Below are 13,206 nucleotides of genomic sequence, written 5' to 3' on the forward strand. Positions count from 1 at the left end.
CCAACTATACGCTACCACCGTCGTCCAGCCCCCTGTATCCGGCTAGCAGTGGCTGCCAGCACCATCTCCGCCCATCTATCTCTACCAACATCTCCCCGGCGCCATCAACTCTCGCTGTCTCTCGTCGAGCTTTCTTGGTGAGACAAGATTTGCATATAGACATTAAAACTAGCTTCCACGTGACCATCTTACGTGTCGTCGCCAGCAAAAAAAAGGAGCGAACTTTTGATCAAACATCAAAACATCGAACTTTGGATCAAACCGAACGGAAAGGACAGCCCATGGGATACTATTGAAGCTGGTCGCTGGTCAGACGTCAATTATTCATACTCCCTCGTTAATCTCGCTGACATCTTCCATTCGACCTCGCCTGGACTGACGCAGCGCATACTCGCACGCCCTCTCCTCGCCACGCAGTCAACGCCAACTATCAACCCACCTCTTGAATATCTATCCAACTCCTATCAGCCCTATATTTGTGTATTTCTTTACAAAATATGTGGTTCTCAAAGGGTTCAGCCCTGCTGGCTATATGCTCTCTTCTATCCACCAGCGTTTTCGCCGCTGACCGCCCCCCATCCGTGTCATCACCAACACCTGCCATAAGACAACGATCTGAGGAAGCACACGATAGCCGCCCATTACCAGCAGACCCAATTATCAAAGGACGAGCTATTGTCGACGCACCACCAGATCCAGTGCCAACCGTGCCTACGCAGGTGTCTCCAATCACAACATTCTGGCTCGAGGGAGTGCAGGTGGTATACACGCAGACATTTCCGCCTTTCCCTGACCCATGGCCATCTCCAATGGCAGGAGAGATAGGCCTGGGGACACTGAAGGGAGAGATCGGAAAGACGGTTACGATTAAGGGTCGCAGTGTCCCTACCGATGAGCCTGAGCCCATGTTTGCGCGCCAGTGTCGAACACTCGAGTGCGGTAAAAGCCGCGAGCAGAAAGCGGAGAGAGCTGGGCTAGAGGACACTGCTTGATTCTAGACCGGGACACCTTGTGTGTTATTGCGCGGAGTTATGCGACCTTGGATCTTTTTCACGTTTTACCAGTGCGGTGGATTTTGTGTAATGATTTGATATTTATGCCATTACTGGCAAGCATATATATGGAGTTTTTGGGGCAGTCTACTGCCATTTAGACATGTATAATATTTAACTATTCTTCTACCTCTGCTTCTCCCTTGGTACTTTCTTCCAGGATGTTGCTGGTTAGACCTTCAGATACGATGGAATATCAGCCTCCACACCCAGATCTCCCTCCACACCGACAGATCCTGCATCCTGGCGACTCTGTAGCTATAAATGTATCCCCTTAAGCCCCCTCGACGCCCAACGGGGCTACTTAATCCTTCTAGTCAACCAAATAGAACCGTGGTTTAGGTATATATATCTCCGACAGATGCGCCATCCGTGACTTGGCGGGTCACCAGATCTGCGGCAACACCAGAAAAAAAGATACATCATCGACTATTCAACAGCTCCTTTTTTTTTACCCACTACCCACCCTCAGTTTTGATAACTTGTCTCTACACTCTCCTTCGTGCGAAAGGCGAACGGCGCACACTACGGCCTGTGGGATCCTGGCATTTTGCGAATCCTTGCCACTTTTTCCCTATTTATTGAGCCTCGACACGCGAATCCTACTAGCGGCCACTTCGACCAGACTAGCTGCCAGCACCCAGGAGGACACCCTTTTTCTCCTTTGCCTGCTTTTCTACGGGATATTACTAGTGGACTGCACTGAGCATGAGCATATCCAGCCTGCTGCTGGAGAGGTATTCGGTCTCTGGAGCTTGCTGTGGTAGCTCGGTGCCATGTAGCGTCGTCCTTCCTGCCGCATGGATTGACCAATGTTTCGAGCCCTGGGACCTCTGCCATTTGGCATGGCATCTTTGAGCCCTACGACGGTGTTTGTCGCCCTCGTCCTCATCTATATCTCCTCCTTTGTTCTCTTCGCGATCATCCGCATCGCTACCGGCGTCTCCATACAGCGGATCGGCTACTTTTCACTACGACACATCGCATATTCGCCGCGGGAGGGGGTTTATATCAAGTTCGGAGGTATTGGGATTTCCGTGCATAGGCCCTCGCTCGTCCAGCCTACATACGTTAGCCTGCGGATTAAACGAGCTACCGTCGCTCTTGATTTAAAGGCCCTTGCGAGCTCGCGTCGGAGAGCTGCCACCGCTGCGGCTACCGCTGGACATACACCGGAGGGCCTGGCAAAGGATGAAACTAGAGCTGCGCAAGAGAGTGATGCCGTGGGCAACAGTAACGGCAATGGCAGCAGTGATGGAAGGACCAAGAAGAAGTCAGCGTCCTGGGAGAGGACGTGGAAGATACTGAAGGGAGTTAAGGAGAGACTGAAGCGCTTGCTCAGGCAGATCAAATGGTTGGCTTTGATTGATATCTCGGCTACGGAGACTACACTTCGCATACGCGATGTTGGAGAGCTTCATATTGGTGCCCTCACCATGTCCCTGGATGCTAGGCGTAAAGTTATGCAAGGCGGAAAGCAATTTCGACAGAACGAAGATGCTTCGGGAGAGAAACGTTTTCCAGAGTGGATATTCAACGCCCGAAATATACTCCTGGCAGTAGATGGCTGTGAACACAAGGAGATATTTGATAATATTGGAATCAATGTTCATGGACTTCTTCAAAATGGCATGGAAGGGTTACGGGAAGTCTCCATTTCGGTCAAAGTGGGGAGGCTTCATATCCCGTATGATGATGTTCGCTCTATCCTGCTACGGATCAAGCTGCTCTCATTGCCGGATGATATGACCCCAGACGCTGGAACCTCTTGCGAAGACACTGATGACGAAACTGCGCTGGGAAATATAATGGAAGAATCGGACACTGAACAGCAGGATACCCCTCAAGAGGAGGTCGTGGCCCATCACCTTACCGAATCGAAGGCGTTCCTTACCTCCTTGATACGCGGAATCCAGGACTTCCAGCTCGCTTTGAGTTTCTTCCGTGTCTCAAGCACCGTGGAAAATCCAGAGTCTATGGAAAAGCCCCTCTATTTAAATTTCTACACTCATGAGGTGGGCGTTGACTTTCATAGAATGGACCCAGCCCACCCATCACACAGGATGTACTTTCAGCGTGATGACGTTGCCCATCAGGCTTTGATAGCAGCCATCTCATCTTCAGTATCTCTGGGTGAGAATGTAGACGAGCATGAAAAGCTGATATACATTCCCATGGCTACAACAACCATCAAAACAACCCTCCCTTCTAAAACCATGGCATTGGCTGGCAACCACCGAGATGCCGCTGAGCGGAATTCAAATGTCATTTTCGCCAATTTCGTTGTTACATCTCCCTCCGTTGACCTGGAACCTAAACACCTATCAAACATCCTAGCCCTGATACAGGCGAGAGGATCCTCCCCACGTTCTAGTTCTCAAAAAGGTCACTTCCTTATGTCACGTCTTCTGCCGAAGGCTGTGATCAAACTCTCAGTCCACGAGCCCGTTCTTCGATTTGCGCTCCCCACCTCAGCCTCAGAAAGTCCTTCTGACTACAACCTTCTTGTCTCATCTATATCCTCTATTTCCCTTGACGTTGAGTCTTCTCATTCTGTTGCAGAAGGTGCCCAATATTCCCTGGTCGCCACATACCGTATTTCTTCTCATCTGATTTACTACCAGACAGCCGCAGGGGTTAGGCATCGTCTCCTAGCCACGGACACAATGGACCTAAAGTGTTATATAAATGCAACCACCGAGATTGCGGTTGCTATTTCAGGCTCTATGAACTCATTTTCAATCCATATCCTTAGCGGGGAACTTACTCGTGGCCTGCACCAAGCTGTTGAGCAGCTGAAGAGGCTTATTCCTCCAAAACACAATTCCTCTCATGATACGCCTAGCCTTCTAAGGCGCCTTCCCCCTTGGCTTATTCGTTTCCAATTCGAATCCTCTGCTTTTAGCATTGAAATTGCCGGTTCGGATCCTACTGTTGGTTCTGCTACTAGAGGAATTGTCCTTCATCTGGGTGAATGGTCGGTAGAGTATCAGCTTCAAAAGCCAAAGCCAAACCCACGGTCCCTGCGGCGCCGAACTCCTAGCCACTCTGCTATCTCGGATGACCCATTCAGGTTTACACCTACTTCACCCTCTGGGAAGTCTTATTCCCGTCCGTCAGACGGCAGAAGGGTAACGTTTAATGTCAGTCAAATGGAGAGTTTTATCATGGAGTCTGTAGACTATATGGAACCAGACGCTTTCCTCTCGGTGCCTCAATTCGAGATTGCCCTGACCACTTCGAGCGACCTTCAAGGCCCTATCTTTCATGTCAATTCTATCATCAACGAGATTATCATCAAACATTCACTCTATCGATGTTACGCAATAGGTATTGCTGCGACTACTATTAATGATGCATTTTTCAATTCCACTCTTGGGGTGAACACGCGCGGACCAAAACGCAGATCGTCCTCGATGAGAGCACCTGGAAAGGCTTCGAAAGTCGAACTCACCACTTTTGATATCAAAGCCCCTTCTATACAGGTCCAGGGTGTGATGCCGTCTGATCCAAGGATACTGCTTCAGGTGTATGGGCTCGTTGCAGGTCGACACCGTTGGTCACCACCATTTATCCGGTCGCACCTGATCCGACTGCATGTGGAATCTCCAAAGGCCAAAGGGACTTGGACCAGAATTTTCAGCGTTGGAGGTATTCGTGTTGGGCTTCGAGAGAGCAGAACGAAGCAGGCAGAGACTTTGGGTACCACAAAGTCATACGACATCTCCTCTGATTTTATTCGAGTGGCTGTTCCTCCGCATATGATAATGTACCGTGTGTTTGATAACTTTGTCAACACGTTCAAAGCACTGGAACTGCTCAACTACCGCATGAGGACTAAATCAAGCTCTTCAAGCATGGCAAAGCCCCCTAGTGAACCAAAATGCGTACCCAAAATATCACTGCGTAGCAAGTCGATGGTTTTTGAGATAGAAGACGATCCATTCGAATGGAAACTCGGATGTATCTATCGTCTCGGCCTTCAGGAGCAGAAGCAACGTCTTGCACGCGAGGAAGCGTATAATATGAAGCTGAAAAAAGTAAGAGAAAGTCAAGATGATCGTTATGCTACTCTCCGTCTCAGGAGCCAGAATCCCAGGTCATTCACAGAAAGGCCTTATACAAGCTCTCGTAGGAGTGGTGAATACCCAAGGAGCGTCAGCGCAGATAGTCGACCGAGGAAGCGGTCTAGATCAAGGGGGAGAAATGCCTATACAAAAGGCCGGTATGATACTAGCCAGTTACCCACTTTCTCCGACTGTAGCATTCTATCCGCGGATGAGGCTTGGAACCAACTTCAGGCTCACAATGCGCGCTCTTGGAAGAAAAAAATCGACAATTCAATTCGGTTTCAGAATGCAGCAGTTAGAGAACTCCGATCCCTTTTTGTTGGAGCTGACAAAACTCCTGATGGGATGCCAGAGGTTGCGGGGGTGATTCCAATCCCAAGCCGACCAGGTTTACTTGCCATCAGAATAACGGATTTTGGATTCACTCTGGATGCGCCGTCGTTTCCACTTCATGAATATCCCCAATATCTGCATAGGATTGGGAAAGGCATGCCTTTGGATATGAAGTATGCTTTATTGATACCGATGAGCATCCGACTAGATATGGGAGAAGCTAGATTCAACCTAAGAGACTACCCGCTTGATTTAATCCATATCCCTCCGTTAGGCCCTGGACAGTCCGCCCGTGTTCCAGCCTGGTCCCTCAAGACAGACTTTGTCATAGCTGAAGAATTTCGTGGACCTGAATCTTCTCGCCAGGTTATCGTTAATATTGTTCCCCCATCCCTTGCTTCTGATGGCACAATGCAGGATGGCTTTTCCCTTGACGTTCGCAGGACGGTTGCTCCTGTGAAGACCTATTCTAACCCAACAATTGAAATTAACACCAATCAGCCTACCACGATATCTTGGGGAATGTCCTACCAACCGGTCATCCAGGACGTTATGAAGATTATTGAGAATTTTACGAAGCCCGAGATAGATCCCTCAGAGCGAGTTGGGTTCTGGGACAAGATACGGCTAAGCTTCCATTCAAGGTTACTATGGGTTTGGAAAGGAGATGGCGATGTCCATTTCAGATTAAAAGGTAAGCCCTAGTTTTTTTAATTGATGCTTCATGTTGTGACGAACGCTGACAGTTGATATCTATAGGCTCCCGTGATCCATACATTGTTACCGGCTTTGGTGCGGGTTTCGTCATGTGCTGGCGTAAAGATGTTCAATGGGGAATCCGTACGAATTATGACCCTCAAGAATTCTTTGCAGTTACCAGTGGTGAATATGTGCTTGCTATTCCTGATTATAATCGTCAAGCGAGGTATTCATACGAATCACCAGCGTTTAACAGTGGCACCGCTAGATTTGGGAAGAGTGACGCATTGTTCAAGAAGGTGATAATGAAGCTTTCTGGAAACGTCCGCTGGCTTGCAGGCTTGGTATTTGAACGAAATGCGAATGGTGCAGAGAGATGCTTTGATTTCAAACCTCATTACGAGGTTGTCCTACGCAACCCCATGTATTTGAGCCCCCAAGAGTTAAAGGTGAGCCGTTACTCAATCCTATATAGTGATTCTAGGATGAAACTGACCGTGTAATAGGACTATGATGCGTTCCGTGGGTTTAGAAGCAATCACATACATCTTTCGTTAGCTGTTGTTGCACCTGTTGCTCGAGAGTGGACTCTTACGAACCGAGAGCCATCGGCTTCATACAACACCGTCCATCTTACGCCCAAGTTCTTTACCCATTTCTTTAGCTGGTGGTCTCTCTTTTCTGGAGTGATGTCACTTCCAGTCCGTCAAGGACCTCTTTTCCCTGGATTAACAAAGACAAGTAAAAAGTTTAGCCGTCATCTCGGCACTATCAAGTATAAACTTTTCTTGTCTCCGCTCTTTGTATCCCACATTTACAAGCATAAGGATCCAGAGGACTACAAGGAAGATATTGTTTATGCAACAGGGCTTAAAGTGCGGCTGGATAGCTTCATGCTTGACCTGCACCAGCGGCGAGAGTATACTACCGTGGTCAAGGGACGGCTTGAGCCGACGAAAGCAAGCTCTATGAAAATCAATAGAGCACAATTGGATTTCATTTCGGCCGATTGTCGTGCAGTATCATCAATTGGCAACTCTGCTCAAGACAGTGGTGATGAGAAGGATGGCTCTAGCCCAACTTACCCTGGTATATCTCAGCCTGCCGATATATCAAACTTTACTATTCCAGACGAGGATCTGAACTGGATTGACATGGATGATTTTGTCGAATTGGATTGGGTTCTTCCAGTAGAAAGCAATCCGAGAACGCAAATTCTTCCGCTGGCCTATTCCCCTCGGTTTTCGTTCTTCCGCCAAACGGATCATACCAAAGTAGGGCCGGATGAGCCAGGTTATAGTCCCTTCGGAGATGAGCCTACGCATGTATGTGTTATGTCACAGGACCACGATCCCCGGCGAGTACAAATCGAGTTGCTTAAGGAACGTCTTAATGTTTTGGAAGCTCAGTCTTCATCGCATCACCGTGTTGTTGGCGAATTTGAGCTACGTTCTATCCGCGACGGCATAGCCGATGAAGAGTCTCGAAGGCAATATGAAACGATGGTCAGGCACGGACTATCCCTCGAGCAGCGACGGAAATTCCTTCAGGATGAACTGCAACGGCTTGAAATGCATTTTGTCCAAAATGGCAACACTAATGGGTCTTCGCATCGCTGCAGCGAAAACGCTGATCTTCTAATATCCTCAACGGAGGATGAGTTTGCGAGCGACTTTGATAACCGCTTCGTCATTCATAACATCCAATTGAAGTGGAATAATTCCTTGAGAAACATAATTCTGCGATATATACATCAAGTCAACCAGAGACGTGGATTTGTGTACTACATGTCACGGCGCGCAGTGAAGTTCATCCTTGATATCGTTGACGAGCAAGTCAAGGCAAAACGCCGGCATATGGGCAAAAAGCAACAAACACCATGGAATGTTGAACCTCGCTCTCATATTGAGATTGAAAGAGACGACGACATGTCGACCGAAGAGCGCATTGAACAGCTCCTTAATGATGCAAGTCGATTTGTGAATGCAGAGCCGCCTACCCCCGGAGAGAGCAAGCATCCTACTATAAGCTCAAAATCGAGTAGCAATATCTCCCCTGAATTCACACCGCAGAACAGCTATCATCTGAGACTCATTGCTCCCCAAATTCAGTTGCAAAGCGAGAAAAATAAGAAATCTGTGGCTGTTGTTACCGCTAAAGGGATGCAACTAAAGGTCGTGTCAATTATGGATAAACACCGAGTCTCTGATGATGTTAGTGGACTGGTACAACGCCAGTTTACACTTAGCATGGACAGCGCTCAGTTTTTCGTCGCAGACCAAAAGAGCTTTTCTAGCCATATACATATATACTGTGGAAATGGATACGGAAACGCTCCAGGCACATCCTGGCCGCCTTGGGTCTCAGTGGAAGCCATGTTTGACTTTGATATCGACCTTTCCGGGTTCTCAAGGATTATCCAGAAAACATCTGCAAGCTTACGCTACGACAAGTTCAATACCTTGCGACTGAAATTCAATGAGAAGGTCGCTGGTGAGTCAGCAGACGAAGATAGGCACGCCGCCTACCCTACAGAACATCGAATCGACCAAATCACTGTTGACTTCCCGCAAGTGCGGGCGATCTGTGATTCATCACAGTACTACTCCTTATATATTATCGCCCTTGACTTACTCATGTACAGTGAGCCCCGAGAGCAAGTTCGGGCCGAGAAGCTGGAAAAGATTATGCTGGCATCTGACTTCAGTGATCTTCGAGGTGCGCCAGAAATTGTCAATCGTCTCCAGCAGCGAATCCGTTATCTCGAGGAGATCAAAAGCCTGTTTCAAATCCGCGGCAAATATCTTGACAAACAAGGGTTAGCGGACCGAGTGTCACTAGAGAAAGACCTGATAACGTGTGAAGATGAGCTATTCTTTATGATGAAAGCCATCACAACATCTCAAAGAAAGAGTGATGATCGCGCAAAATCGGCGTCCAGTGGACTACTACACTGGACTCTTGCTGCAACGGAAATCGTTTGGCATCTCATGACGAATAGTAAAGAGCCGATAGCGGAATTTCAACTAAGAGACGCCGCATACGGTAGAACGGATAATAGTGACGGATCAAATTATAACACGATAGAAGTTGGGAACATATATGGGCTTAACTTACTACCGGAGGCGCTCTATCCTCAAGTTATCCTTCCATACAAAGACGACCATCGAGGAACTCACCCAAAAGACGAGGCTAAAATGCTTCAAGTCAAATGGTATATGCTAGAGGCTATTGCTGGAATACCTGTACTCAATGATTTTGAAGTTACTCTCTTCCCTCTCAAGATACAACTGGAAAGAGAGTTAGGTCAGAAGCTGTTCGAATATGCTTTTCCAGCTGCCGGGCCAAACGCCTTTGAGAATGGAGGTTTTTCACCATTTATGATCAAGCAGATAGATCCGCCTAGCGATGATTCAGAAGTTGACAACACAACCAGTGGTGCTAATACTCCAGCAATGAGTACGGCCAGTACATCTGCGGATGAGAGGCCACCTTCTCGCCTAGGTACTGTTGAGCAACGATTAATGCCTACTCTAGCCTTGCCTGACAAACGCCGTTCTCATTCACCCGGAAGGATTAAAATGTCCATGTTGATGACTCCGATAATCAAAGATCCGGCTCCCCAGAAGCGTAAGGCTGAAGATGATAGAAGTCTGTCTACATCACAAGTGCCTACGCGTCGTACTTTGGCGAAGAAAGCATCCGCTGATAGCCTTACTGTGCTGAGACGACAAGCTTCGGATTGGTCTCTCGGAAGCCAAGCTGGAAATAAAGCTGAAGAGAAACCAAAGAGGCCTACTCTCAAGCGACCACCAACCAAAGTGCATATCGATAAAGCGCATGGAGCAGATGATCTCTCTCGGATGATATCTCGCGCATCAAATTTCATGATCCTTACTCATGTGAAGATCAACGATGTTGTACTCTGTTTAAGCTACAAGGGCAAAGGAGAGCGAAATATTGAAGATATCCATGACTTTGTTTTCAGGCTGCCTGTTCTTGAATATCGAAATAAGTCGTGGTCTAACTTGGACCTTGCTCTCCGGCTAAAAAAGGATGCAATCAAGGCATTGATTTCACATGCACCCGCAATACTTGGCAATAAATTCTCCCATCATCGGCCAAACAAGCAGCAACAAAAGCGTCTTCGAGAGCTAGCTAGTTCCTCTCAATTGTTAGACGGCCAGTCAATCCTGAGCACCCCTCACTCGGATGGTTCAAATAGTGTTGCCAGCCGTACTTCAACTGAACGGTCCGCGTCTCCTGATTTACCTTTGAACTCGCATGCTTTCCAGGCCAGTGGTGCACCGTCCACAGACTCTATGGGTATTCCTCCAAGAAGCAAAACGGCGCATTCTGATATTGGTCCTATGGGCTCTTCTGCAATAGAGGATCAAGATGTTAGTCAACAGCCCAGCTAATTACCATGCATAAAACTAACTGGTTAGCAGGAGTCAATCGATAAATCTGGTCACTCTCGGCGCCGTTTTACAACTAGTCGAGCATCTCTCGGTAGTGAGAATGCCACTGATGATGCTTCTGAAATTTGAGAAATACTTTTATCTTATGACTTTTTCAAAAAAAGTTTTGATATCTAATTTCACGACTAATATAGAAATCGACGGAAACCCCTTTCTTTCCTTGGGCGCAAGTTTCTTGGATCACTGGACTGAGTATACCATGATTATATCCTGCAATTACAGGCTGCATACCCGTATATTACTTACTGGACTCCCCCGGTGTACGTTCTACCGGACTAGATGTCATTTTATATATCATTCCTCTCACTTCAAATCTCCTTACAACAACATCCTCTTACGGTCATACCACTTTTGAGCATAAATTATAGCCCAAGGGCTACTTCCACCACTTCCATGCATATTATTGTTTCGTTTTGTTTTATATCCATGTATTCCCAACTGCATTCAACGTTCTTTCCTACTAGTGGTGGAATGTGATGCATTATATCTCTTGTTCTCTAATTAGTCTTGGGGCGATGGTATCCCCTTCAACCTTGGATTGGCGCTGGAGTTGCCTTTGCTGTTCTTTCGCTTTGATGTTGTTTCTCCTTATCAAAGCATCGTTCTTTTGTTCGGGTGGTTTCCCTGTTACGTGCAATTTTGTCTCCATTAGGGAATCGGACGATAGATGGATGGACATTTGGATATTGTGGTTTGCATTCGGGTTTTCATGGTTAGAATACTGGGTACCCATACTTTTTGGTTCTCATCAACTGTTGTTATTACATGCGTGGGGTTTCTTTTATTTCCGCTGGTTTTATTGAGACAATGCGTGCATAGTAGAAGCAATACAAGCAGTTGAGTGACATACAAGAAGCGGAGGCTCGAAATAGTGTTCCATTCCATAAATGATATCATGCTTGTAAATGAGATGCTATAGGAAATTTCAACGCTATTTTAATAATACATGTCGGAGAACATGAAAGTATGCGTTAGGTGCGAGCAATCAAGGCTCATACTCTAGCCCTTACAATCCACCAAACTTAGCGAATAATTATACAGTTTCGGAATCATAACCCGATGCGACGTTGCTATCGTCAATTCTATCGGGCTTTACCGGCTTCTGGAATGGTAATGAGGACATCAACCTGCCAGAAACGGATATAAACCGAGTCTGGGGTGTAGGACAAGTGATGTCATCGGTATAAGGAATCCCATGAAGGGAGTATTTCCCCCAGGCAGCCTTCTCCTTGCGAAGATCAGCCTGGACCCAGGGAATAGTTATAAGGACCCAAGTGCCGGCCCACACGAAGGGTAAAGACCATCCAAGCTAATGGAAAAATTAGCCATGAAAAAAAAAAAAAAAGCTACCAGATATCAAAAACATACCGTATATGCCACGTCTCTAGGTGTTGTGAATACCAGAGCAGTGATGACCGCTGCAAAGACGACTGACCCGCCACCCCAAAAGCAATTCATTTCAAAGAGCATCTGTCTGAAGTAAGGGCTGGAGAGATATCTATCACGAATTGCCCTTCTGTATAACTGCCCACCACCACCATCCACCGCAACAACGTCTTCAATTAATACGTACAAGGCTGTGGGCATTACGTATCCCTTAGGCGTTGACGATATGCGGAAGGGGGCCTGGTAACCTAAGGCACGGAGGAGGTCGAGGGTTAGATGAACGAGTCCAAAATAAAACATAACGGTGGGCAATGGCATCGCCAGGAGACGAACTAGTGGAGCAAAAGTCAGAATCAGTAGGCCATAATATATTCAGGGATGTACATACTGTACGGTTCTTCTTGAACAGTTCCTCTATAGGTACCTGGGGTTAACAATAATACTCCAGACGAGATCCTCAAGAATGCACATACATGATGAGTTCCACTGCCAGGATGAGCCATACTATCGTGAAGTTCACTTGAAAGAAATCGAGCTATCCAGCTTGTTAGCAAAGTACAAAACGTTGCCAAAGCTGGTGGGCATACCCATGACCTCCTTGCGTTCAACGGTCTCACTTTCGATCCCTTTTTAAATAGGTTATAAAACCGATAAAAATATTCAACGACGGCAACTCCTCCGAGAGCAGCGGTGCTTATTGTGAATACTGGAATAATAGAATATATATCAGCGTCTGATTTAATTGCTTAATAAAAAAGGCCACATATACTTACCCAAGTTGTGTGATAAATTAGTACAGTACCATAAGGTAAAGTAAAGAACCAAGGGCTGGACCAGAGTATCAATTATAAAGAGTGTCCAAAATATAGAAATCGATCGTTTTCGAGACCTGAGTGAGTAGGGGAGTTCTGGTGGTCCAGGAACCGCTGGAGCGTCTGGAACCATGGGTTTGTCCATCCTCTATTGAAGTTATATAGCCTGCGCGTTCGTCGAAGATTGGACGTGCAGTCGGAAGCAGAAGCAATGACGGAAGAGCTCAAGTTTCCAAACTAGAAGTACTTGTGCACAGTTTTGATATTGTCGGACATAAATAAGAGATATCCATGGTTCCGCTGGAGAGGGATTGATGAGTGGCGAACATCTTATATCTTATATAGCGAACCAGCCTGGCTGAGCATGAGACTT

At 46.9% G+C, this 13,206-nt stretch overlaps 3 protein-coding genes across 3 annotated transcripts; 2 read left to right on the forward strand and 1 right to left on the reverse strand.

Moving 5' to 3' along the window:
* Positions 1-497: 497 nt before the first annotated feature.
* TRV_02461 (uncharacterized protein) lies at positions 498-992 on the forward strand (the record flags this gene model as incomplete). Its single annotated transcript, XM_003023313.1, has 1 exon — positions 498-992. The coding sequence occupies one exon, from the start codon at positions 498-500 to the stop codon at positions 990-992; it is 495 nt and encodes a 164-aa protein (XP_003023359.1).
* An 872-nt stretch (positions 993-1,864) lies between these two features.
* Positions 1,865-10,575, forward strand: TRV_02462 (uncharacterized protein; the record flags this gene model as incomplete). The annotated part of the gene is made up of 3 exons (XM_003023314.1): positions 1,865-6,149; positions 6,215-6,603; positions 6,661-10,575. 3 exons carry the CDS (start codon positions 1,865-1,867, stop codon positions 10,573-10,575), a joined length of 8,589 nt encoding a protein of 2,862 aa, XP_003023360.1.
* Positions 10,576-11,116: 541 nt separating this feature from the next.
* On the reverse strand, positions 11,117-12,222 carry TRV_02463 (uncharacterized protein; the record flags this gene model as incomplete). Its single annotated transcript, XM_003023315.1, has 4 exons — positions 11,117-11,356; positions 11,486-11,548; positions 11,732-11,878; positions 12,004-12,222. The coding sequence occupies 4 exons, from the start codon at positions 12,220-12,222 to the stop codon at positions 11,117-11,119; spliced, it is 669 nt and encodes a 222-aa protein (XP_003023361.1).
* Between the last annotated feature and the right edge of the window lie 984 nt (positions 12,223-13,206).

Source organism: Trichophyton verrucosum (assembly GCF_000151505.1).
Source record: "Trichophyton verrucosum HKI 0517 chromosome Unknown contig00217_1.f1.exp, whole genome shotgun sequence".
NCBI classification, from domain to species: domain Eukaryota; kingdom Fungi; phylum Ascomycota; class Eurotiomycetes; order Onygenales; family Arthrodermataceae; genus Trichophyton; species Trichophyton verrucosum.